Consider the following 25,947-nt stretch of genomic DNA (forward strand, 5'->3'; position numbering starts at 1 on the left):
CGCCGGGTCCCCGAGCCGGCGGCCTGAGGGATGGACGAGACGAGCCCGCTAGTGTCCCCCGAGCGGGCCCAACCTCCAGAGTACACTTTCCCGTCGGGCTCGGGAGCTCACTTTCCGCAGGTACCCGGGGGCGCGGTCCGCGTGGCAGCGGCCGGCTCCGGCCCGTCTCCGCCGTGCTCGCCCGGCCACGACCGGGAGCGGCAGCCTCTGCTGGACCGGGCCCGGGGCGCGGCGGCGCAGGGCCAGAACCACACGGTGGCGGCGCAGGCCCAGGCCCTGGCTGCTCAGGCGGCCGCGGCGGCGCACGCTGTTCAGACGCACCGCGAGCGGAACGACTTCCCGGAGGACCCCGAGTTCGAGGTGGTGGTGCGGCAGGCCGAGGTGGCCATCGAGTGCAGCATCTATCCCGAGCGCATCTACCAGGGCTCCAGCGGAAGCTACTTCGTCAAGGACTCTCAGGGGGTGAGCGTGGGGGCGCGGGCGTGGCGGGGACGGCGCCCCGGGACCGGGGAGAAGGGAAATCGAAAGGGTGCCGAAGAGAAACTTCAGCGTCAGCACTCTCCGGCCGTATGGGGGATGCTTCTGGGGACTAGATACGGGAAACCTCAGGATGAAGAAATCAATCAGAACCTTTTTGATGGGGAAGCGTGAGCGGAAAGTGAAAAGAGGAAACTGACCAGATAGATACCGGGCAGAGAAGTGCTGACCGATCCTACTTTCCATTCGGTCCCTTAGATTCAAATTGCTGGGACAAGCATCCGGCCATTGCCTCCAGATTCGGGGCCTTAGGCTTATTCTCGTTCACATTTTATTCATTTTTCTTACTTTGGCCCAAAGCAGTGCTTCCCTGTTCTGTGGATCAGTTGACCCATCACGGGCTCTGAGGATTTAATTTCAGCCTCTATGTTGTGGGGTTGTCTGTGTCGGGATCCCAAGTTTCTTATTAACTGTCATTGGTGACAGCGTGGGTGGACTCATCAGTGCCATCTGTCCTGGTTATTGCTCACTTCTGGGAAAAGGTTCGCATCGTTGCTTATGGTTCCTCGGTTTAGAACGCGGAGCTGTCTCCTGTCCTTTAATTTCTTCCAAACCCATCAGCAGTTTGCTTAGCTAAGGCAGAGTTTTGCTGACCTTAATTGTGTCCCCTGCTTGTGTACTGAGGGTATGGAAATAGGATAACATGGGGGCATGAGATGACCAGGGCAGTTGAGAAGTGACTTTATCCTTTTGAGAACCTAATAAGAATTTAGAAATTTGGACACAGATCAGACCAGAGCTATTAGAGGACTAGTAGGTCAAGAAATGTCTGGTCTTACCTGTTGACATTTTCAAATGTGCCAAAATGGTTTATTTTTAAAATGTACTATTGTATGTATTAAAATAATGGGTGTTAAAATTACCTCAAAATTCCCTTGCACACCCCTCCCCCCAAGATAGGTTTCTCTGTGTAGCTTTGGCTGTTCTGGAACTTACTCTGTAGACCAGGCTGGACCTGAGCTCAGAGTTCTGCCTGCCTCTGTCTCCCAAGTGCTGGGATTAAAAGCATGTGTACCACTGTGAAGCTGGTCCCTTGTATTTTTTTGTGTGTGAATTTTTAAATTTTTCTTTTAAAATTTAGAACTTTATGTGTATTAGTACTTTGCCTGCATTTATGTGTCTGTGTACCATGTGCATGCCTGATGTTGGGACAGGCCAGAAGAGGGCATTGGATCCTCTAGAACTGGAGTTGTAGATGGTTGTCAGCTGTCTGTGGGTGCTGAGGATTGAACCCTGGGTCCTCTAGAAGAGCAGTCAGTGCTCTTAGCTTTTGATCCATCTTTCTAGCCCCCACGTGGTCTCTTTAGATGGGTAGCATGCTGTTGTGTGTCTAAGTGGCCAGGAAGGGCTGTAATTGCAGCTCTTGACAGAGTGCAGTGACTGATACATTCACCCAGAGTAGTCCCTGAGATTACCAAACTGTGAGAGCAATTCTGTCCACTGTGTTTGTATAAACTGGACTGGAGAAAGCCTTGAGAATATGCAGGTCCATGATTCAGCTCCCAGCACAACAAAACAAGTCAGCAAGGTTTTCCTTTTTTTGAGGGGGACGGACAGTACGACACAGAATGCGCTTCTAAGGTAGTAGTTGTGTTTGGAGGCAGGGGGCGTAATGGTTAGCATGTTGCTAGATCTTTCCATAGCCATAGTAAGATTTTTTTTTCTCATTTAGACTTATGTCAGTGCTGGGTGGTGGTGGCACACACATTTAATCCTAGCACTTGGGAGGCAGAAGCAGATGGATCTCTGAGTTCTGCTAGCCTGGTTTTTAGAGTGAGTTCCAGGACAGCCAGGACTCTTACACAGAGAAACCCTGTCTTGAAAAACCATTAAAAAAAAGAAGTAGTAGTAGTATGTCAGACCAGCTGGGAAATGATCTAGTGCTTTGATAGTTGGGATCTGTCACTTCGGTCACCTCAGTACATACAGAGGCCAGACTGTAGGCCGGGGCTTTTGCTCCTGTTGTGTTGATTTTAGTGGTGTTCAGGAGCCCAGTCTCTTAATTTCCTGGCCACTATTCTCTGTTAGAGGTAAAAATCTACACATAGATGTCCCCCAGAAATTATCAGTATGATTGCTCTGCTCCCATTGAAAATGTGGTTTAGGATAGGAGGCCACTTCCTAAATGCTTGTGGGGGAGGATAGACTGGCCCACAGACCCACTGTTGTTGGTATTTTCACCTTAGAATCAGTACCAAAGGCATTTATTTATTTAATTAATGCTTAAATAGTGCTTACCTTATGCCAGTACTGTTTTTAAGTGCTTTATAAATGCTAACACTCATTCCCCATAACCACTTTAGAGTTGGTACTGTCTTATCTCCACAGGTGACACTGATTTGCACAAGGTCCCTTCCCTAGTAAGGCAGGCTTCTTGGCTCCCGAGGTCTGACTCCTGGAAGTCAGGCATCTGAATTTATGGTTTCTCTTTTTAGCTTTGCTGTTGGTTAGTATTGGACTTGCCTATGTGTGATAGATATTTTAAAATAGTAATGACAAAAAAGGTGTATTTATCTATCTTAAATGTAAAGGAAGTCTCTAGGCTTCTCAGAACCAGCATGGCTCTTCACTTCAGCAGCAGCAGTACTTAGCATGTGGCCTACACTGCATCTTCTAAAATGGCTACTCAGGTTTACTTGTTTGTCAGCCATTGGAAGAAGGGAGAGAAAGAATGTGTCTCCACCCTTTTGGGCCCTTCCTAGAAGCTGCACCAGATTTCTCTACGTACATCCTATTGTCCAGGGCATAGTTGTAGTAGTTAGTTTCTGGGAGTTGTAGTCTTTATCTTTCCTACAAGATAAATTAGATGTCTTATATTAGGCAGAAGGGGAAAGAGAGGACCAGTAGTGTGTGCAATAACTACTTTTGGAACAATCTGAAATACCTTTTTTAATATTTTAAAATTAATTTTTTGTTGTTTGTTTTTGAGACAAGATCTCACGATGTAGCCCTGGCTGACTTGGAACTCACTATGTTGACCCAGCCTCGTTATGGCTAGAATTAAAGGTGTACAGCACCATGCCCAGCCTATTTTAATTTATTTTATATATGAGTGTGTCTGCATGTTAGTATGCCACTTGTGTGGGTTCCCAGGGAGATCAGAAGTGGGTGTTGGTTGCCCTGGAACCAGGGCTGCAGGCAGGTGGGAGCCACCTGATGTGGGTGCTGGAAATTGTGCTCAGGCATTCCAGAAGAGCAGCAAGTACTCCTGCTTGTTCTGAGAGATTCTTCACTATGACAGCCTTGATTCCACTTCCCAGTTTATGGTCGTTTCTGTCACGGGATGATCAAGTTAGGACCTGGAACAGTAAAATGGAAAATGCTAGATTAGAAGTTGTCATGGTGCTGTGTGCTCACATTACCCCTCCTCACTTTATATCCTTGGTGCTTCAGCTCTCATGGTCCCTCAGCTGCAGAGGAAATCTTTAGCATTGCTCCTCTATGGGCTAATTAGTTAAAGAAGATTAGTGAGCCAGGCATGGTGGTGCAGGCCTATAATCCCAACCCTTAGGAGGCAGAGGCAGGCAGAGCTCTGTGAATCTTAGATCAGCCTGATTTATAGAATGTCTTTCAGGCCAGCCAGGGCTACATAGTAAAGTAAGACTCTGTCCCCAGGGGATGGGGTGAAATGAGACATCACACATGAAAGCCCCAGGTAGTTCCTAGTACTTAGCAGGTACATTGTCAAGAGTTTTCTCCATTTTACTCTTTTGTTTTTGTTTCTCTTTTTAAATGGTCTCAGGTAGCCCAGGCTAACCTCAGTCTATTTAGCCGAGAATGACTTTGTATTCTTGATTCTCCTGCCTGCACCTCCTGAGTTCCTAGGGTTACAGGTTGTTCCTTCAGGACTGGCTTCGTTTTGTCCTCCTCTTTCACAGTTTTATGCCCATTGACCTCTGTAGTAGGCTTTCTTGGATACATGGTGTTGTGTAAGGCAGAAGTAGTATAATTTTGATATGATATTCTCATAACCACTGAGAATAGCAATTCATTAACTAATGCTCTTTAGTCTTTGCATAAAATTACCAATTGCAGTGTCTGCAGGGATATCCATCCACATATTCTAGGAACATTATATCATATCAGTGATTTTCAACTTTAAAAAAAGTGTGTAAATTATATATACTTTTATACATACATATGCATTTCATTTCTTTGATTGATTGATTTTTGGAGACAGGATCCCACTGTGTAGCCCTGCCAGACCTGGAATTTTTTGACCCAAGCTCAGAGATCCATCTGTCTCTGCCTTGCAGGGATTAAAGGTCTTCATCATCACTCCATCTTGTTTTTAATCTATTTTTTTTAAGGCAGGGTCTTACTGTATAGGCCTGGTTGGGCTGGAACTCAACAGTGATTGACCACCCCTGCCTCCTGAATGCTGGGATTGAAAGTGTACACCTCCATACCCTGCCTGTGTTATTTTTTTAAGTCTGTTTACTTAGTGTATGCGTGCATATGCCTCTAAAAATAGCATTTTTACAAAGGCTTTCTTATTTGTATGTGCAGAAGAAACACATTCAACATATGAATATTTGAAAAACAGCAAAAGATGTTATTTTCATGAGAAAATGTTATGTGTGTGAAATTGAGACAGTCAGAGGGCTCAGTAGAAGGTGCTGACAGCGAAGCTGATGGCCTGAATCCAGTTCCCAGAACCAGTGAAGTAGGATAGGACCGGTTTCCTCAAGTTCTCTGCTGACATCCATCCGAAAGAATCCTCCCATCCTTCCACTTGGTTAAGAACCATATCGATAACCATCACCAAATCTTAAGGAGCAAAACACTTAAATAATACAATAAATGCTCTCTTTCCCATATGGATGTAGGTCATGAGTTTTAAGCTTTATCTGCCATCTGGTACAAGGATCTATCGCATGCCCAAGTTATGAGTAAAATAGTTTGCAGTGCACAGTCATTCTTAGCGTATGGCCCAGGGCTCACTGAAATTTTCTTTTGAGGGCTCAGGGATGAGTATGTTCATAATAACTTTAGGCTTTGTTTATCTGCTCTTAGTCTCATTTCCCTTTGTGTGTAGAGCTGAGATGTGATCACATGATGTGAGATACTGAAACCCTGAAAACCAAGGAAAGTATGAATTGAGTGGTATATCAATTCAGATATTACATAGTTTTGCAAAAACTTTTGAAAATGGTTATTTTTATAAAACTTTGGTTATTATGTAGCACCACCACACCTGGATTGTTTTGTTTATGGGGGGTGTCCTCAGCATTGTTTCCCAGACTGGCCTTGTACCTCAGGGCTCCAGTGATCTTCAGTCTTTCTGGTAGGTAGTTGGGGCTGCAAATATGTGACACTTTGCCTTTTCAGTGATCACATCCTTACGCTTGTCACTGCTGCTTAGTTAGCCACCTGAAACTTAGGTTCCAGGAATTGATTTTTGAGTTCCGACACCAACTAGTAAGAAGTCTTTTGGTTCTTTGTAGTGGTATATTATTTGCATTTTGATAAATAAATCTTACCTGAAGACCAAAAGCAAAACTAAAGCCACTAGAGGTCAGGCAGTGGTGACATATACCTTTAATCCCAGGATTTGGGAGACAGAGGCAGATGGATCTCTGTGAGTTCAAGGCCACCCTGGGTTCCACAAGATCAATACAGAAACAAATCCAGGTAGTGGTGGCCTACACCTTTAATTCCAGTTCTAGGAAGTCATGTGTCTTTAATCCCAGGGCTAGAGGGAATATAAAATGGGAAGGGGAGAGGCTCTTACTGCTTAGTCTGTAGTCACTCAGCCTTGGTAGAGGTAATACTTCCCTAGTTGCTTGGCTGCTCTGCTTTTCTGGTTTTCAGGTTGAACCCCAATTCTGTCTCTGGGTTTTTATTATTCTTGCTTGGCACCCAACGTACCACAGTTCTTGGTGCAGTTCTGTTTTTATTCACAGACTACTACTATTTCAGGTTTCTGTGCATTATTCTTCATTAAACAGGGAGATTAGTAAGTGGCCCTTAAAAAAATGCTTTTAAAATCAGCACCAAACTGATACATTCTGGGTGTAACAGAGGGATTGACTATCTAGGGAGAGAAAAGGATGAGGAAAGCCAGTCGTTTTCTTTCTTAGCTAAATACTGGCATTTAACTTTGAGTGCTTTTGAGAGGTTTTTTTTTGTTTTGTTTGTTTGTTTTTTTTTTTTGGTTTGGTTTTTCGAGACAGGGTTCCCTGTAGTTTCTAGAGCCTGTCTTGGAACTAGCTCTTGTAGACCAGGCTGGCCTCAAACTCAGAGATCCTCCTGCCTCTCTGCCTCCCGAATGCTGGGATTAAAGGCGTGCGCCACCACCGCCCGGCGAGAGTATTCTTGATTTGTCAGTGACATAGTTCACTATATGCAGTCATCGTGTCTTTGGAAATTAGGGCAGAGGCTGCTTTGTGTCTGTTGAGGAAATTACCACATGCATACACAAACTAGGTCCTGATCAAATTCTAGCAGAACTGAATTGCACTGAGGTCTATTCTTAGTCCTAGTCCTAGTCCTAGTCCTAGTCCTAGTCTCTCTCTCTCTCTCTCTCTCTCTCTCTCTCTCTCTGAATGTCCTTCCAGCTTTCCATTCTTCCTCCTGTTTTGTTCCCTCAATTGTTTAATCCAGACAGTGTTCTCTGGTGAAGCCCCTGTGTAAATGAGGTAGCCACACTTTTTATTCTTTTGAAGAGCCAGTTCATGCTCGCCTCATAGTGGGAGGAGATTGAGGAGCCTGACAGGTCAGTACATAAGTGACACTGGTCTGCAGCTTGGCCTTCAAGTTCTGCTTTCTTTAAGTGGAAGAATTTAATTTATTCCCGGTACTTCTCAGCCCTCCCCGGTATCTGGAATATCTCCACCCCCTCTCACTGGAGGCTGCACGCTGCAAGCTACACTGGTGAGTTGTTTCAGCTGTCTTGGCAGCCCTGCTCACAGCTGAGAGCCTGTGGCTGCTGCTCTGCTTTCCAGAGACTGTTCAGGATGAGCACAGAGACTGGCATGCCACTCTGGATAAGAAAGTAGTTCCGTGCTGGGGTGTGGTTTCATCGCTGGGGAGACAGAGGCAGACAGATTCCTGTGAGTTCAACTAGTCTGGTCTATATAATAAGTTAATAAGTGAGACTGTGCCTTTAAATAAAAAGTAATTACAAATACTTATAATATGCCTTGTATTTTTACTTTTACCAATAAATGAGTTTGACTTTAAGAATAAACTTATTTTTTTTTTTTTTGGAAGAAAAAGAGAGTTCTGGGTTTCTTGCCTTTTCAAATCCTTGCAAGGAGATTTTTTAAGGTCTGACTTCAAGACTTAACTGGTTCTTGTTAGAGATGGGATGAGTAAGTTCACTGGAACTCAACTGATGGAGGAGATGGGTACGTGTTGTCTGCTGTCACCTTCTCTAACTGAGGAGTTTATGACCCAGACAAACTGGATTGGCTGTGAGTTAAGGAAAGAAGGAAGAGTAATGAGACGACTCCCTTGGTTAGCATATCTGCTTTCTTCTAGAGTCACCAGTTTGGGCTCTGGAAGGAATAAGATAAATAAGTCCAGAGGGCCTAAGGTTCTGTGAAAGAAGACATTCAGAGTCTAGATATGGTGGAGCACACCTTTAATCCCAGCACTCGAGAGGTAGAGGAGGTCAGAAGGTCTGTACAGCTGAGTTCCAAGCCAGCCAGGGATACACAGTAAGAACCTGACTCTACAGGAAAAAAAAAAACAGATTCAATTACTTTAGGATAGAGAAAATGAATTGTGGGTTCTTTTCTCTTAAACCTTTGCCTATCAGAATTTGAGAACCCCAATTATAACTACATTCTTTTTCCTGCTATATTTTTTGTTTCCTCTTTGGTTGCCTTGTCATTAGATTGTGTTTCTTAAAATTTTTTTCAGTTTTGTTAACGTAAGTATGATAGAGGAAATGAGTCCCTGCTAACAATTTTCTTAACCGCATTCTGTAATGCTTCATGTCCATTTATTTATTTATTTGTTTATTTTTTGCTAGACTGAAAGCCAGCAAGTCCAGCAAGCAATATCCTGCTTCCACCCATTTTGGAACTGATGTTAGAGGCATTTGCAGGGATGCTCAACTTGCTACTTGGTTGCCAGGACCTAAGTTTTGATCCTCATAGTTGCAAAGCAAGCACTCTTCTTAACAGCTGAGCCATCTCTCCATCTCTGAGTCTTTATGTAATTGATAGCAATGACAGTATATACACATACACACATCCTGGAAGTTGGAGTTCGATGGTACTAAGTTTGTGACATACTATAATAAAGAAAAATGTTAATGGGATAAATGGGAGAGGTTCTTACAAAAAATACATAATTATGAATTAATGTTTTATTTTGGGGGAAAGGATTAATTTGGGGCCATTGATATATAGTGAGTTATATCCTTGTAGAGAGGACAAAGCCATGCTGTATTAGCATAGGATTGTTGCCTATCAAGATGTGTTAGCAAGCCAGGTGGTGGTGTGCGTCTTTAATCCCAGTACTCGGGAGGCAGAGGTAGCAAGCTGATCTCTGTGAATTTGAGGCCAGCCTGGTGTACAAAGTAAGTTCCAGTATAGCCAGGACTGTTGCACAGAGAAACCCTGTCACAAAAAAAGAAAAAAAAAGGAAAAAAATGTATTTCCAAGTTGGTTTCTGGGTTTTGCTCCTAGGAACATACAAACCCAGTTTACCTGAAGCACAGTTGCATTAGAGGTTAGAGATGGGGAAAACAAAGGAGTGAGCAAGAAGAATGGGGTGTCTGCTGTTTTTGGCCATAGCTCTTTCTAGCAGCCTATCTCCACTGAGTCAAAGGCCTCGTAAATGCTAAGTATGGGATCTACTACTAAGGTACTCCAGGCTTCCAACTCACCTTCTCTGTCTTCTTTTTCTTTTGGCTATGTAGAAGATCGTTGCTGTCTTCAAACCCAAGAATGAAGAGCCATACGGGCAACTTAATCCTAAATGGACCAAGTGGCTACAGAAGTTGTGTTGTCCATGCTGCTTTGGCCGTGACTGCCTTGTCCTCAACCAGGGTTATCTCTCAGAGGCAGGGGCTAGCTTGGTGGACCAAAAACTGGAACTCAACATTGTACCCCGTACAAAGGTCAGTGACCCGTTTCTGAGATCTTTAGTGCTTTGCTAAAGGTGTGCTGAGCCCTGATCTCTATTAATGGAACAGTGGGTCTAGGGAGGTTTTGTTTAAATCTGGAATACTCAGTCTTTTGGGAGTGGGTGGGAGGAATGGGCTTACAATTTGATCTTCTTGAAGGACACATACACATATTATATACAGTCTTAGAAATCTCACAGGTGCCTTATATATATTTATGGGCTTTCTTGGTCTTTGTATCCAGGCAATCACAAGCTGGCTATAAACCTAGGTACTTTTACTGCTCATTCACAAAGACTTCTGGAACAAGATTTAGGTATACAGTTTCTCAGTTTTTTCTTTCCTTCCTTCTCTCACTTTTTTTTTTTTTTTTTTTAGTAAGAAAATTCTCTGTGTGTATATCAGTATGTGTGTATTGTGCTCTTATGTGCAGGTGCCAACAAAGGCCAGAAGGCATTAGATTCTCTGGAACTGGAATTACAGGTGGTTCTGAGTCTCCTCCTCATACGGGTGCTAGGAACTGAACTCTACTCCTGTAAGAGCAGCAAATGCTTTTAACCACCGAGCCATGTCTGCAGTCCCTCTTTCTTTTTAAGGGGCAAGGTCTTGTCATGTTGTCCAAATGAGTTCTAAACACAGTATCCTCTTGTGATCCACCTCCCAAGTACCCGAGTCTGTAGAGTGTTCCACTATGTCTGCCTTATGCACGGTTTGGTAAAGAGAATTTGGTTGGGCATAGGATTAGAGTGGAATGTCTGTCTCAATTCCCTGCAGAGTACTACCATGGAATTTCCCTCCCTCACCTTCATGCTGTGGAATCCTGGGGCTCATCTGAGTATATCAGAATAGAGGTCCTGGACTGGGTGTGTTAGCTCAGTGCTAGAACACTTAACTCAGCATATGCAAGGCCTAGGGTTCAGTTCACAACACCACAGGGAAGGAAGGAATAGGGAGGGTAAGAGGGGAGAGGAGGAAGGAGAAGGAAAGAACCAGTTCTAGACAAATTCTCATGGTGTGTTAGTTGAGACCTTTCCCAACTCTTTCCTCTTTGAAACAGTGCTTGATACATACTTGATTTCATATGACTGAAATACATATGATACATATGATTTCATATGAATTTACTGATACTAGTTTAAGAACATCTTGTGTGATCATTATTGCTTCAGAATCTGGTCCCTCACCTGAAAGCCTCTTAGATCAGGACCATCCTAGACTCTGGAACCTTTTACATATTCCCTGCTCAGTGTTCTATAATTTCTTCTCTTTGCTAGGCAAATAGCACAGAGCCACAACTGTTTCCTGGTTTGCTCTATGGTGCTTCAAGAGTGCAGTGCCTAAGGGTTGGAGGCTTGAGTTTGAATTCTACTCAGTAACTTTTTCTCTTATTGGAGATAATCTTGTTATGTAGCCCAGGCTGGCCTTAAACTTTTATCTTCCCACCTCAGCTTCCTGAGTGCTGAGATCAAGGCACTGGCCTCTGTAGCGTTTTATTTGTGTGAGCCATGGGCAAAGCAGTGAATCCCTTAATGTATTTTCAGTGTCCTCCCTGTAAAACTAGAGTTAGGCATAGTTATTATTTAGTAGAGTGATTATCAAGATTAAACAAGGTAATCTATATAAAACACATAACCTAATGCCTAGCATAATGTAAATATTCTATGCATATTGTGTTTTTAAAATATTTTTAGTTTTTTGAGAATTATGTAATAATTTTTCTCTTTCCTATCCACCCTCTGTTCTTTTTCAAATTCATGATCTTTTTGTCTTTAATTATTTGTGTGTATATGTGTGTGTGTTTCTAAGTATATAAAACATGTTCAGTCTGTATGTATGTTATTTTAATATATGTTTTCAGGGCTATCCATTTAGTATTGGATAACCAATTGTTGTGCTCTTCCCTGGGAAAGGCTATTTTCTATTGCTTTCAGTATTTCCTAGTTGCCGGTAGCTCTTTGTCCATGGTGGAGGCCTCATTTGCTTTCCCCCCCTTCCATGTTAGCATGACTGTCTGTGGTGGTCTTGTTCAGCTCATGTTTAGGCAGCCATGTTGGTGAGACTTCACGGCTGTAGCTTCTGACATTTCTAGAAGACAATCTAACAGCAAGCTCCCTATTCTTCTGGTTCTTTCAGTCCTTCCACTCCCTTGTCCACAATGACCTGTGAGCCTTGGGTGTAAGCTTGCAATGTATCTAGGTGTATTAGTTGAGACTATGTTTCACATGTTGGCATTTTGATCAGTTACAGTTTTCTGTAATGGTGTCTGTCTGTGACAAAGATAAGTTTGTTTGATAAGGGGTCTTGCAGTGTTTTTGTAACTGTTTCAATCCCCACAGTTCCCTCACTAGAGAACGTTAGTGAGTTCTGAAGATCTCCTAAGTCAGTGTCAACACTTCTCTTCCAGGAGGCTGAGACGAGACAACTTTTCAAGTTTAAATTCAGCTGCTAGAGAATATAAGAGGAATCTCTTCCTTTTGCTGCCTGCCCTATTCTCGTGACAGGATTCTACCCAGTTGATTAGAGTATCTGTCACTATGAAAACAGAACTTACATTGTGAAGGTGCTTCAAATAGTAAAGTTGTGGTTCTCGTTCACCGGCTGTTTTGCTCCTTGTTCCTGTGAGGAACAAGTAGTGAGAGTGTCATTACTCATACCGGGAAGAGTGCTGTGCTGGGAAGAGCAGTTGCAGATAAACCTGATAGCAGGGAAAGATGCTTTGCAGCTTAAGCAAGCGGGTTTCCAAGTGGAAACTGGAAAAATAGCAGTTTTTTGTTGTTGTTTTTTGTTTTTTGTTTTTTTTTTTTCTAGACAGGGTTTCTCTGTTTAATAACCATATCTGTCCTGGAACTCCTCTATAGACCAGGCTGGCCTCGAACTCACAGAGATCCGCCTGCTTCTGCCTCCCAAGTGCTGGGATTAAAATTGTGTGCACCACTGTCTGGCAGAAAAACAGCTTTAAGAAAACACTCCTCCCTTTTATTTCTGTTTATTTGTTAAATATATAGTAGGGAGCACATATGCCAAGACTCACGCATGGAAATCGGGACAGCTTGTGGAAGTTGATGCTTTCTCTACAGTTATATAGTCTGCGGACTAAACTCAGGTTGTGAGCCTTGGCGGCAAGAACCCTTACCCACTGGGCTGTCTCACCAGCCCTTTTTTTTTTCCTTTGTTGCTTTTTTTTCCCCTCTCCTCTTTTTCTCCCTCCCCTTCTTTCCCTTCCTCTCCCGCCTTCACATTCTCTTTTCCCTTTCATTTCCTTTCCTCCCCTTCCCCATTTGAGACCAGATCTCACTCTAGCTCATTCTGGCCGGAACTGACCATGTAGACTAGTCTTGCTTCAACCTCGTGTGGAACTTCCTGCCTTTGCCTCTTAAATGCTGAGATCACAGCAGACATGTATTCCCATGCCTAAGTCATTCATATCACGACGATTATGAGATTGTTACATGGTGTGGCTCTGCCATCTCAGAGCCCTTCATTTACAGCTTCACAGATTAAGGAAATGCGAACTGAAAGAACTATGGGAGGTTCTGGAGGTTTGACTCCGAAGTGATATATGTACATCATTTTATCAACATTCTATTATTCAAAATTAGCCATGTTGACTACCCTGAACCATAACTGAGTAATGCTTTCTCTTCCATGAAGAGGAACTGTATTACTGATCGTCTAGCTGTTCTCTGCCATGGTGGTCTTCTTTCTTAAACTTAACTCTAACCTAAATAACTTTTCTTTTTTCATTGTAGGTAGTATACCTGGCCAGCGAAACCTTCAACTACAGTGCCATTGACAGAGTAAAGTCCAGGGGCAAGCGGCTTGCACTAGAAAAAGTGCCAAAAGTTGGGCAGAGGTTTAACCGCATCGGGCTACCACCAAAGGTATAGATTGTCCCTGTGTGACTTAACAAAGTTGATGGTCTGTGGTGGCATAATCTCTTAAGAGGGAGAAGCAGGTATATACAGGCTTGAATTGGGCATGTAAATGACCTGCCCTGAGGCTCTTGTCTTTCTCACTTCTGTCAGAGATCTCAGGGTTGGAAATAGCTCTCCAGGGAATGTAAACCTAACAGTCCTCATTTTACTCTTCTCGAGTCTAGACCATTTGGATAGGCTTCTTCAACTTGGGTGGATGAATCTCTCCCACTCCCTTTCTCCTGTACTTACAAGGAATTTAAGGCATGATACTTATAGAAACATTCCTTTTCTTTGATGTGAACGCCACAGGGCCTTTGTGGGTCTCTGGCTTTCTCCTGGGGTCTTTAATTTGTCCTCTACAGAAATGATTTTGTTCCTTCCATTGGGTTGCAGGTCGGGTCATTCCAACTCTTTGTTGAAGGCTACAAAGATGCAGACTATTGGCTGCGACGTTTTGAAGCAGAGCCTCTCCCTGAGAACACCAACCGACAACTACTGTTGCAGTTTGAGCGGTTGGTGGTGCTGGACTACATCATTCGCAACACTGGTGAGCAGTCAGGGGTGCTCCCATGCTTTGCACCAGACTCCTGAGGATTAAGGGGGCCTTGGAGGTCTGTCAGAACCAGAATCTGTAGGAACCTTGTGAGAATGGTGATTTTTTTGTGTTCAAATGGGTATGCCTTTTTAAAGAGGATCTGGCAGACCAGTTTTTTGGGTTAAATTTTGTCTGGATATAGAGACTACAGGTTATTAGAGGTAGTTACCTAGCCTTTCCAAAACACTGAAAAGTACATTCACTCTTGATTCCTAGTCATTCTTAGAGATTGAATAAGGCAGTATTATCTTTTTATGACCTTTCGAAAAAGATTCTTGGATCATTGCTTTTCTTTTGTGGATTTTTAACAAGGTTTTTCTATGAATCCTTGGCTGTCCTCAGACTCTCTGTATAGAATAGGCTGGTCTTGAACTCACAAAGATCCACCTGCCTCTGTTTTCAAGTGGTGGGATTAGATGGGCCTTGACACCTGGAATTTTTTTCTCTTAAATATACTGGTCAACTTGAATTCATTAGACCTAACCAAATCAATATGTAGCAGGGAATTTTTGATTACTAATCAATCTCCTTAGGAGATTTTCTGATTCTTTGTGGTTTAATCATGATAGGTTTTGTGTGTCTAGGACTTTTTCCATATCATCTAGGTCATAAAATTGTTTTTAGTATTAAATTCTTTTTTTTATAGAATTGTTGATAATATTTGTGCTTTCATTTTTGAGTCTTTTTTTTGTCTTATTTCATCTAGCTAATGGTTTGTCCCTTTTGTTGATGTTTGCTGTGTGTTTTGGGTTTTTGAGACAGGGTTTTACCATGTGACTCTGCTGTCCTATAAGTCTCTATGTGGCCGGCCTCAATCTCACCAAGATCCTCTGCATCTGACACCCGAGTGCTGTGCCTAAAGGCTGTGCCACCACGGGTAACTGACGGTCTTAAAGAGTAGCGTTTGGTGTCATTCTTTCTCTGTTTTTTGTTGATCCTCTGTTCAATGTGCTTCTGCTTCAGTGTTACACCCTTCTGTCTAGTGGCTTTTGGTTCACTTTGTTCTTCTTTCTACTTCTGCAAGATATAAGGTGAAGCTGTTGATTTGTAAGTTTTCTCATTTTGCAGTGTAAACATTTATAGCTATAAATCTATCTATCACTAAACACTGCTGTTATGTCCTGTACATTTTGAAATGAAAATGAATGGAACTTATGCCCTGGCAATGCTGAAGCATGCATGAACAGTCTGTATATGGCGGTTCTGTTGAACTTGTCCATATTGGTTTTCATGGTCTAAGTTGATGAGGATAACTGACCAGGTCTTTCCCTCAAGAGGGCACCAGATCTCATTACAGATGGTTGTGAGCCACCATGTGGGTTCTGGGAATTGAACTCAGGACTTCTGGAAAAGCAGACAGTGCTCTTAATTGTTGAGCCATCTCTCCAATCTTCCCTGAACATTTTGGTAATGTGTATATTTGTTTCCATTGTCTCTTAAGCTTTTCTTAGTTGCCATTGTGATTTCTTCTTTCATTCATTGGTTATGCAATTTTGCAAATTTTCTATTTTCTTTTTTTTGCCATGTGGAGAGTGGGGGTTGGAAAGACAAGGGCAGGCGTTTGTGTGTGTGGAAAGACCTTGTAGCCCAGGCTGTTCTGGAACTTACTGTGTAGCTCAGGCTAGTCTAGAACTCATTACACTATTTCTGCATTTCTGAAATGCATGTATGATGAGCTCCTGTGCCCAGCTTTCCAGTTTTCTATTTGCTGTTGCTTGGTTACTAACTTTATTTTATAGTTTTTTTTTATTCATAGTTTGCTTTCTGTTATTTCTGTTATCCGTGGTTAACTGATGTGAAAATATTAAATGGGAAGGTCCAGGAATAAATAATGCATAAGTTTTATATAACTAAAAAAATTCCACTCTGAGTAGCTTCAAGTTTCTTGCTGTCTCACCCAGGATGTGACTCATCCCTTTGTCCAGTATATCTGCACTGCAGAATGACCTGTCTGTCAGTTTTAGTGATCTTAGCTAGTCCCTCAGCTGTTGCCATAAGAATCATTCATTTTGCTGAAGAGTAGTTCCTAAATACAACACTAACAATTGGGACAGCCTGAAGAAAGCTGTGAGGTATTTCCATTAAGTGAAAGTGTGTATGTGAGGGGGAGAGGAAGAGAGGAAGACAGTCTCCCCAGTTTGGCAGCCTGGCTTCAGGCTGGGAGTCTTGGAACACACCCTTTTGTGTGTTGAGATAATCTCCTTATGTAGCTATGGCTGTCCTAGCACTGTGTACACCAGGCTGACCCCAAACTCACAGAGGGCTGGGACTAAAGGTGACACTACCTAGCCACATAATTTTTATTTATATACTCACTTTCTGTCCATATTTATTTTTTTAATATGTATACAATATTCTGTCTGTGTGTATGTTTGCAGGCCAGAAGAGGGCACCAGATGTCATTACAGATGGTTGTGAGCCACCATGTGGTTGCCGGGAATTGAACTCAGGACCTTTGGAAGAGCAGGCAATGCTCTTAACCACTGAGCCATCTCTCCAGCCCCCTGTCCATATTTATTTTGGTGCTCAAATTGTCCCTAATTTGGCCAGTGTTCCTGTATTTTTATATCTGTTATAAGCGCTTCCTTAATTTCTGGCACAAGATCTTCTAGTCTCAAGCTGGAATCTGCCATTTCTCCAATGTTCTCTTACTGGAAGAGAAAGTATATTTACAGCTACAAGAATATGAGTTTATATTCAGACACAAGCTTATTTTAGCCTTCTTTCTGTTTGATTTATAATTCCCTTCCTGATACAGACAGACCAGGCTCCTATTACAACTACTTATAGTACAATAAATTGAGAAAAATTACAATAAATTTACTTATTTGTTTAATCTTAGACAACACAGAAAGTTTCAGAATTGCTAAAGGGGGAAAATACTAGGTAGATATGAAACTTTGTAAAACCATTAACTTTTCCTCAGATTGCAAAATTATCCAATATTATTGGTTCCTCATTCTCCACTTCTCCACTTCTTCTTTGCCTCCTTTTCTACCTTCCTCCCCCATTCATTTCTTTCTCTCTTTTTTTTTTGAGACATCCTGACCATGAATGTTCAATCTTCCTGCCTCAAGCCTCATTAATATCAAGATTTTAGGCTTGTGACACTTTACCCAGCTACAAGGATACTTTGCTCACCTGCAAGGATGTTTTATTCATAATTGTGTCCATTTTGTTGTTGTTGTTTTCGAAACGATGTTTCTCTGTAGCTTTGGTGCCTGTCCTGGAACTGGCTTTTGTAAACCAGGCTGGCCTTGAACTCACAGAGATCCACCTGCCTCTGCCTCCCTAGTGCTGGGGTTAAAGGCGTGCGCCCCCACTGCCGGGCTGTAATTGTGTCCATTTTTTAAAAATACATTTACCGCTGTGAGCTGGTGGCACACACCTTTAATCTCAGCACACAGAAGGCAGAGGCAGGCAGGTCTCTGTGAGAGTTCAAGGCGAGTATGGTCTACAGAGCGAATTCCAGGACAGCCAGTGCTATGCAGAGAAACCCTGTCTGGCCCCAAGAAACTGGCTTAATCAGACTCAGTTATTTTCATCTTGACCAATTTTTTTGTTGTTTATTTGGGTGTGTGTATAAGTGGGTGACCTTTTCATAGCATACCCCAGAATTACGGTTGATGTGAACCAGTGATCTTTCTGCCTCTGCCTCAGCCTCCTGAGTGACCCTCCTCGTCTTCCTCTTTTTTTTTTTTTTCTATTGTTGTTGACGTTTTGAGACAAGATCTCACCTTCTAGCCCCACTGTCCTGGAACTTGCTATGTAGACAAGGCTGGGACTAGAAGAGATCACCCAAGTGCTGGGACTAAAGATGTGCTCCACCAGCCCACGTGGCCTGTGTTCTATTTCCCAGGATTGTGATTTCTCAGTTCTTGAATTGCTACTTGGTTCTTTTTCAAATTTTGCTTGTTTACTGCTGATATTTTAGTCTTGCCTTTAATTTTATTTTTCCCCCTGGTGTTTTTGAGACAGAGTCTTACTTAGCCCAGGCTGACCTTGAACTCCTAATCTTCTGGCCTCCACCTCCTAAGAGCTGGTGTTGTAGGCATGTGTTACCACTCCTGGCTGTTCCTTTTATCTTCTTGAAGATATTAAATATTTTACTTGGACATTAAAAAGTCTATATAAGATAACACCCTTGTTTGGTGGCTCTGTGTTGTTCTAGTGTTCTCATTTCTGTTTTTATTGTGTCGTTTTTTATTTCTCTGTGTACTTGGTTAGTCTGGTTGCCAGATACTTTCTATCAGAAACTATAGTTTTGGGTGATGATGTAAAATCTGTCTGGGGTATAACAGTTATTCAGGGCCAGCGCCTAAATCAGTAGCAGCCTAGGGTCACTTGAGCCTCAGATGTTGGAGCTGGCTTGCTTCCAAGATGGGCTGCAAGTTTTCTCTCTTAAGAGTGAGCACACTGTCCCCCTTCCCAGCCTTCTAGCCACCTCTTCCCAAATAGGCAGCTACAGTAGGAGAAAAAAGCCACAAGGATTGGGTCCTCCCTGTGTCTCTTTCTCCTTGTCCCAGCTCTTAGATTCTTTTTTCCCTCCTTCCTTCCTTTTCTTCCTTCCTTCTAAGGCAGTCTTGTGGTAAATAAGATAGACTGGTCTTGAATTTAAGATCCTCCTGCCTTAGCCTCCTGAGTACTGGGATTTTGACTCAAATTTTTTAATTTTTTTTTTTTTTTTTTTGGTTTTTTGAGACAGAGTTTCTCTGTGGCTTTGGAGTCTGTCCTGGAACGAGCTCTTGTAGACCAGGCCGGTCTCGAACTCACAGAGATCCGTCTGCCTCTGCCTTCTGAGTGCTGGGATAAAAGGCGTGCGCCACCACCACCCGGCTCAAATTTTTTAATCTTGTTAAAATCACTAATGCCTTCCAGGAATTTTTAAATATTTTATCCACCTTGTAGTTGATCTTAGTTGGAGGTGAACCAAGTATCCCAAATGCTTAATCAAATCTATCATTTCTCAAATTAGATACATTATTCATACTTATTTTATGTTTCTGTTTACAGACCGAGGCAACGACAACTGGCTGATTAAATATGACTATCCAATGGATAGTTCTAGCAGTCGGGTAAGAGGTTGGTCTGTATCTCAAAGAGGAGGGTGGGGAGGAGTAATTATTAAACAATAGAAACACAAAATAGAAATTTAGGTCACAAAAATTAACAAGAGTCAGAGAAACATAGGTTTAAGTTAATACTTGGTGTAGTTTCTTTAGTGTGTGTTTTAAGTACACTGAGCATCCTGCTAAGTGATATTAATTGGAATGGTATCAGGAAGAGGAGTAACTGGAGAACACTGTATACTCTATTCTTGGAGCCTCACACTGCACGGGAGCATAGTAAAGGTCTGAAAAATACTGCATTAAACGAGTCTGTCTATTGTCTAGCCCAGTGGTCCCTACCCTTTTTAGCCATGGGATACATAAGTCTAGAAAAAACTGTGTCAGTGCCTTTTTTCCTTTAAGTTTTTTTTCCCCTTTTAAGATTCATTTTATGTGTATGAGTGTTTTGTCTGCATGTATGACCGTGTATCTAATCTGTGCCTGGTGCTTACAGAGGCCAGAAAAGTACATCTGATCTACAGATGGCTCTGTGTCACAAGTGGGTACTGGGAATCAGACCTATGTCCTCTAGGAAAGCAGCCAGTGCACTTAACTCCTGCGCTGTCTCTTCAGCCTCAGTACCAGGAAATTGTGACACAGGGTCCTGGAGCAGCAGCTCCTGCCTCTGTGACAGCACTAGTAGACAGTGTCCCTGGTGCAGCCTGCGAGTCTGCTCAGCCTCTACTCCGTTCCTCTCCTTTTGTTTTCTTTTTGTTGTTTGTTTATTTATTTGAGGCAGAGTTTTTCCCTGTAGCCCTGGCTGTTTTCGAACTTGCTCTGTAGACCAGGCTGGCCTCGAACTCTAGAGATCTGCCGGCTTCTACCTCCTGAATGCTGGAATTAAAGGCGTGCATCACTATCACCCATTCTGACCTTTTCATTTTTATGTATCACTGAGGCATGACTACCTTGTGTAGAAGCTAGCCACCTGTCATCTTGATTCTGTTTTCTCTGGAAAATGGGTATTTATCATCATTACCAGTGAAGTCATAGCTGAACTAAGGTCCACATTTAAAGGACCTTGGCTGGCTGGTACAGATTTTTCTTTCCTTCTGTTATCCAGTTTCTCACTGGTTTACCTCAGAATGATTTACAACTCTCTTTGTTTTTTGAAAGACAAGTTCTGGGTAAATAAATGTGCATGGCCCATGATGAGTCAGGGAGGGCTCTAGCAGTGTATACGGTGCACACCCGTGACACCAGCACTCAGGAGACCTCTGCCTCCAGAAGTCGGGAAGGCTAAGAGGGAGAAACTCCTGAGAACCTTGAGCAGACTGTAAATTAAGCAGATGCCACGTCCGAAAACAGTATGAAAACTGGTAGAGGTTAGATCTAAGTAAGCTGAAGGAGGGGCTGAGATGAGCTGTTTTATTTATTTGATTTTTTTTTTCTTTTTTTGAGGCAGGGTTTCTTTGTATAGCCCTGGCTGTCCTGGAACTGTGTAGACCAAGCTAACTTTGAATTCACAGAGATCCTCTTGCTTCTGCCTCCAGAGTCCTGGGATTATTAAAGACGTGTGCCACCACTGCCTGTCTTCTGCTGCTATTTTAAAGGGCCTGAGCAAATCTCTCTTTGTTCTGCAGGACACAGATTGGGTGGTGGTGAAGGAGCCTGTTATCAAGGTGGCTGCCATAGACAATGGGCTAGCTTTCCCGCTGAAGCATCCTGACTCCTGGAGGGCATGTAAGTTTAAGAGCAATGGACTGTGCTCTGGTTCATTGCTGTAGTAGGACTGGCCTAAGAATTAATGAAATACTGTAGCCTCAGCCCTTTTTACACATGGCCAGTAACATATGGTAACTGTTCCATCGTATAAACTATTAGAATTTTTTGCTATTTATTTCCAGTGAAGGTATATGGGTAATGAGAGAGTAGAAGAATATGGGCTGGGTGTGCGGCATGTGCAAAACCCTTGGATTCCATCCCAATTCCTGCAAAGTAAATAATAAATAAGTCAGTATAAATGAGTTTTCTCATTTCTGCTTTGCATTCTTTTTGTTGTTGGTAGTGGTGGTGGTGTTTTTGGAGACAGGGTTTCCCTGTGTAACAGTTCTGGATTGCCTCAAACTCACAGAGGTCCACCTGCTTCTGCCTCCCTAGTGCTGGGACTAAAGGTGTGCACCACCACTGCCTGGCCATTTTGCAATTTTAAACTCATCTTTTCATAAGTTATTTCATTTGGGTCTCTGCAGATAAATTGCTGTCAGTGTCCTGTCTTCCTTGGTTATACTCCATACCCCATTCTAATTGAAAATCTGTGAAAAGGAAAAGAAATGCCAGTATGGAGTCACCAGCCCTCTTTGTAGCACCAGCCTTTGTTTTCAGGGTCATCTGAAAGTCCAGCAAGTAGCTGCATCTAGATAGACCTGTTTGTGGGAAGTCACGTGTCACCTGGAAAAGAGCTCTGGGATTAGGCTGCTCTGGGTGTGACTTTTGAGTCCTGTGTTTACTAATTGTACAGTCTTAGGGTCAGCAGCACTTGGAGAGGGATTTTGTTGGTTTTCTGTTCTGTATCAGGGAAGAATAGTTTTCTCTTTGACAGACCCAGGGCAGACATTCCGGCACCTGCTTTGCTTTGAGTCTGTTCTCTTTTCAGATCCTTTTTACTGGGCCTGGTTGCCCCAGGCGAAGGTCCCATTCTCTCAGGAGATAAAAGATTTGATTCTTCCAAAGATTTCAGACCCTAACTTCGTCAAGGACTTGGAGGAGGACCTTTATGAACTCTTCAAGGTCAGCCCCTTGTGGTGTTTATAATTAGTTCTGAACAAGCAGAACAAGCAGTGAAGGCTATTGTTTCACACTGGTCTAACTTGAGTTAGCCACAAGAGCAGGGTTACTATGAACCAGCTGGAGCTGGTTTGGAAGGATTGAAAGACCTGGTAGCCGCATTGCTAGGATGATGTAACTCTGTTTGTAGAGCGCTTACTTAGCATACAGAAAGCCCTGGGTTCCATCCCCAGTACCACCTAGATTCTGTGTGGTGTGTCACTGAACGGGGTGGCGGGGGTGGTGGGGAGGGCAGTTCAGGGTTCTAAGTGGCAGGAAATATTCTAGTTACTTCCTAACTCACTGGTTCCTTGCAGTGTACTTAATAAACTACTGTTAGAAACTTAAGTGGGAGGAAAAGTGGGTTCCTAAGAGGCATTCACATGGGTTCCATCATCCTCCTCTGCCTTTCTCCTACAGAAAGATCCTGGTTTCGACAGGGGCCAGTTCCATAAGCAGATCGCTGTCATGAGGGGCCAGGTAAGCCTGGGACATCAAATATTTGTGGCTCTGCCCTAAACTACAGGAGAGAAAAGGTAGTCTCTGCCATCCCCTCCCTCTTCCATAGTGTTGGTACCAACCACTGTTTGCTGACACACTTGCTGAAGGTTTAGCCCTATACTAGTTGTTGGGCGCATTATTGATAAATGTAATGCAGCCTCAGTGGCTGAGAACTGGACTCTGAGCCAGGTCACCCCACCAGTTACAGGTTCTGTGATGCAAGCAGGATCTGAATTTCCTTGTTTATAAAATAGGGTAGTAACTGTACCTTCCTCTGTTGTGGACTTGTGCATGAGAGAATTCATGGTAAGCATTAAGAAGAAACACTGCTCGGCACATGGTGAACATGCTGGTACTTGCTATGGTTATAAGTTTGTTCTTTGAGTTACAAGCTGTATTATTCTCCCGTCTACTTCACCTTCAGAGGGAACTACAGAAACTCAGCATTGTCAAAACTCTGTAGGCCTGAGCATGGTGGTGCACATCCTTAATTCCAGCACTCAGGAGGATCCCTGTGAATTTGAGTCAGATCCTATCTCAGAAACAAAACTGGGAGATTTGTCATAAGTAGGGCTTAAAGAGAGCTCAGCAGTGAAGCCTGGCGCTCCCATTTACTACCTATGAGACCCAAACCTCTTCTTCCCTTCATTTTTCTTTGTGTCACGTACTTGCTTCATGAGGTTTATATATATAAAATTAGACACATTATTTGAAATAGTTTGAGTAATGCCTGATGCGTAAAAGTACTCAACACATAATAACTAATTATGTAAATAGAAAAGTCAGCTTCTGAATCTTTTTCTTCTTTGAGATAGGTTGTTGTATAGCCCAGACTGGTCCTAAAGTTACCATGTAGGCAACAGTGACCATGAACAATTGACCCTCCTGCCTCCATTTCCCACGTGCTAGGATTGCAGGCTTTTGGTCTAACTGTCTTACTAATTTTAGTTTTCAAGCATATAGCAGTCTTCCCACCATAGGTATATATTTACTTCTTCATGCTGTTTAGCTAAGACTCCCAAAGGAAGCATCTTTGAGTTTGCTGAGCACATTTTCCTTGGAAATGGGATAATCAAGACTTTTTAAACTTCTATTGATTCTTTGTGGATTTCACGTCATGCATTCTGATCCCACTTGTCTTCCTGTCCCCTTGCATTCACCCTCTGCCCTTGTTGCAACCTCCCCAAAACAAAATTTGAAAGAAAAACCAAAAACAAACAACAAAATGAGAAATAGAAAAATCCTATAGAAATTGTAGTGTGGACCATTGAGTAAGAAACAGTTTACCCTGTAGTCCATTTGTTGGGTTCACAGGGGTCATGCAAAGATTGGGGACAGACCACCAAAATCTATTAAACCAGAAGCAAACTTTATTCCTGGAAAAAAATTAAAAAATAAGCCTCCATGTGGGCACAAAAAGCTTATCAGCTAGCTGAGACTACAGCCAGAGATAGACTTGTAACGCTGTGGCAATAAGCTGTTTCTTGAATTCCCCTTTTTATAACAAGAAGCAAGTATTAGGCATGAACAAAAGAATTTTTTACAATCTCAAAGTAAAACTCAGATACAAATTGCCTTTCTTACAATTTCCATTAACCGTTTTTTTGTTTTGTTTTTTTTTTTTAAAGTTAAACTATTGTTTGTATTTAGCCCATTGTCTTCTTTTGGCACTTTCTGATGGTGCTTACCAAAGCTCTATATTCCCCTCATAGTGCCAGATTTGTGTAGCAGGGAAGGGTATGGGAAAATGCACAACCAAAAAGTCAGGTGCATACAATCATTTAAAAGTTAATTCAGCTCATATCAATTGCCAGTCATGAGTGGCAGGGGTAGGTGGGTGGGGTATCTAAAAGCTGACCCTCAGTTTGCAGAGGAACTCTGAATTTGCAGAGAGAGGGCTGCTTTAGCCTTTCAGACAGAGCTATGGGTTGTAAAGTAAAATAAGCCACTGTTAATAGTTAATCCTTAAGCTGCTGAGAAAGCTGCTGATAACCTGCTCTCATTCTCCTAGGCTTACAACTTTATACATTCTTATTTCTGGAATCTACATTTCTATATTCTTATTCTTGGACTCTTCACCATTCATCTTTACTTGCAAGTGTTCCTTGCCATGAGTCATTGGTCTGTCTCAATGTCTCTGACTTCTGCTATGCCACTGATAATGGGCTTTCACTAGGGCTCCTCTTGGATATTCTGTTGTTCAGTGTGTCATGGCGATTCTGCAGTTTTGGATCTGTAGGTTCGTACCCTTCACATGCTCCAACAGTTCATAGATGAGGTAGGTGTTGGAGTGGGCTAACTCATAGCCTTGGTTCTGGGCCTGGACAGTAGCTGGGTTGGTTAGCCTGCCAACTCTCCCTCATTGTCACTACCTGGGTGAGCCCTCCAGCATCTAGCTCACTCAGTGCAGCCTGCAGCAAGGAGTGGAGCCAGTTCTCCTGCTCTCAGGTCCTCAGATCTGGGCCACCCACACTCACACTGCTGTTTGGCCCAGGTGAGAGGTACAGGCCCTCTCTCCTTATTGCTGTAGGGGGCTTGTGTATGGGGAGGGGGAATGTTCAGCTCTCATGCCTTCAGGGCTGGCTCATCTGCTCACATGAGTAGTCAAGAAGTTTTAAGAGTTGCCATTTTATTAATCTATTTGAATACCAATAGCTAGACTGGTGTAACTTTTGGAAACCTGAAAGCTACATTGTAGACTCTGTTATTATAGGCCTCAACATAATGGAACTGGCTTGCTTCTTAGGATAATATAGGTGGCACCTCATCCATATCATACCATCTTCTCCAGCCCTTCCTCATCTCAGTCCCTTGCCAACACTGTACAGCCTTCCTTCCCATTACACCCCGTCTGGTTATCATCTAGTAGGATAGCAAAAGGTAGAGGAGAATGGCAGGTGAAAATTTATCTTTCTACCTTGTGTTCTTAATGTTTTTAGAACAGCCTTTGCATTTTAAAACTGTTAGCAGGGGGCTGGAGAGATGGCTCAGAGGTTAAGAGCACTGACTGCTCTTCTGGAGGTCCTGAGTTCAATTCCCAGCAACCACATGGTGGCTCACAACCATCTGTAATGATATCTGGTGCCCTCTTCTGGCCTGCAGGCATACATGGAGGCTGAACACTGTGTACATAATAAATAAATAAATCTTAAAAAAAAAACTGTTAGCAGAGGTGGGGGGGTAGAAAGAGGGTTGGTGGTTGAGAGCACTGACTGCCCTTCCAGTGGACCCAGGTTCAGTTCCCAGCACCCACATGGCATCTCATGGCTCTGTTACTCCAGTTCCAGGGCATCTGGCACCCTCACACAGACAAACATATAGGTAAAACACCAATTCATAGAAAATAAAAATAAATAATTAAAAAAACTTGTTGTCAGAAAAAAAGCAGCAGGCAAAGGAAGCATTGGTTCAAACATAGGCATTGCAGTTTGACTGCATACC

At 42.8% G+C, this 25,947-nt stretch overlaps 1 protein-coding gene across 1 annotated transcript in view; it reads left to right on the top strand.

Annotated features, from left to right (window-relative positions):
• The window catches only part of Pi4k2a (phosphatidylinositol 4-kinase type 2 alpha), a 29,388-nt gene continuing 3,441 nt past the window's right edge, over positions 1 to 25,947 (top strand). Inside the window, exons 1-8 of the mRNA XM_038346830.1 lie at positions 1 to 462; positions 9,413 to 9,613; positions 13,369 to 13,500; positions 13,930 to 14,083; positions 19,145 to 19,206; positions 20,823 to 20,922; positions 21,836 to 21,969; positions 22,426 to 22,485. Of these exons, the coding sequence (XP_038202758.1) occupies positions 31 to 462; positions 9,413 to 9,613; positions 13,369 to 13,500; positions 13,930 to 14,083; positions 19,145 to 19,206; positions 20,823 to 20,922; positions 21,836 to 21,969; positions 22,426 to 22,485 (1,275 nt within the window). The 5' untranslated portion in view covers positions 1 to 30. The remainder of the gene's footprint in view (positions 463 to 9,412; positions 9,614 to 13,368; positions 13,501 to 13,929; positions 14,084 to 19,144; positions 19,207 to 20,822; positions 20,923 to 21,835; positions 21,970 to 22,425; positions 22,486 to 25,947) is intronic.

Source organism: Arvicola amphibius, chromosome 1, assembly GCF_903992535.2.
Source record: "Arvicola amphibius chromosome 1, mArvAmp1.2, whole genome shotgun sequence".
NCBI lineage: Eukaryota > Metazoa > Chordata > Mammalia > Rodentia > Cricetidae > Arvicola > Arvicola amphibius.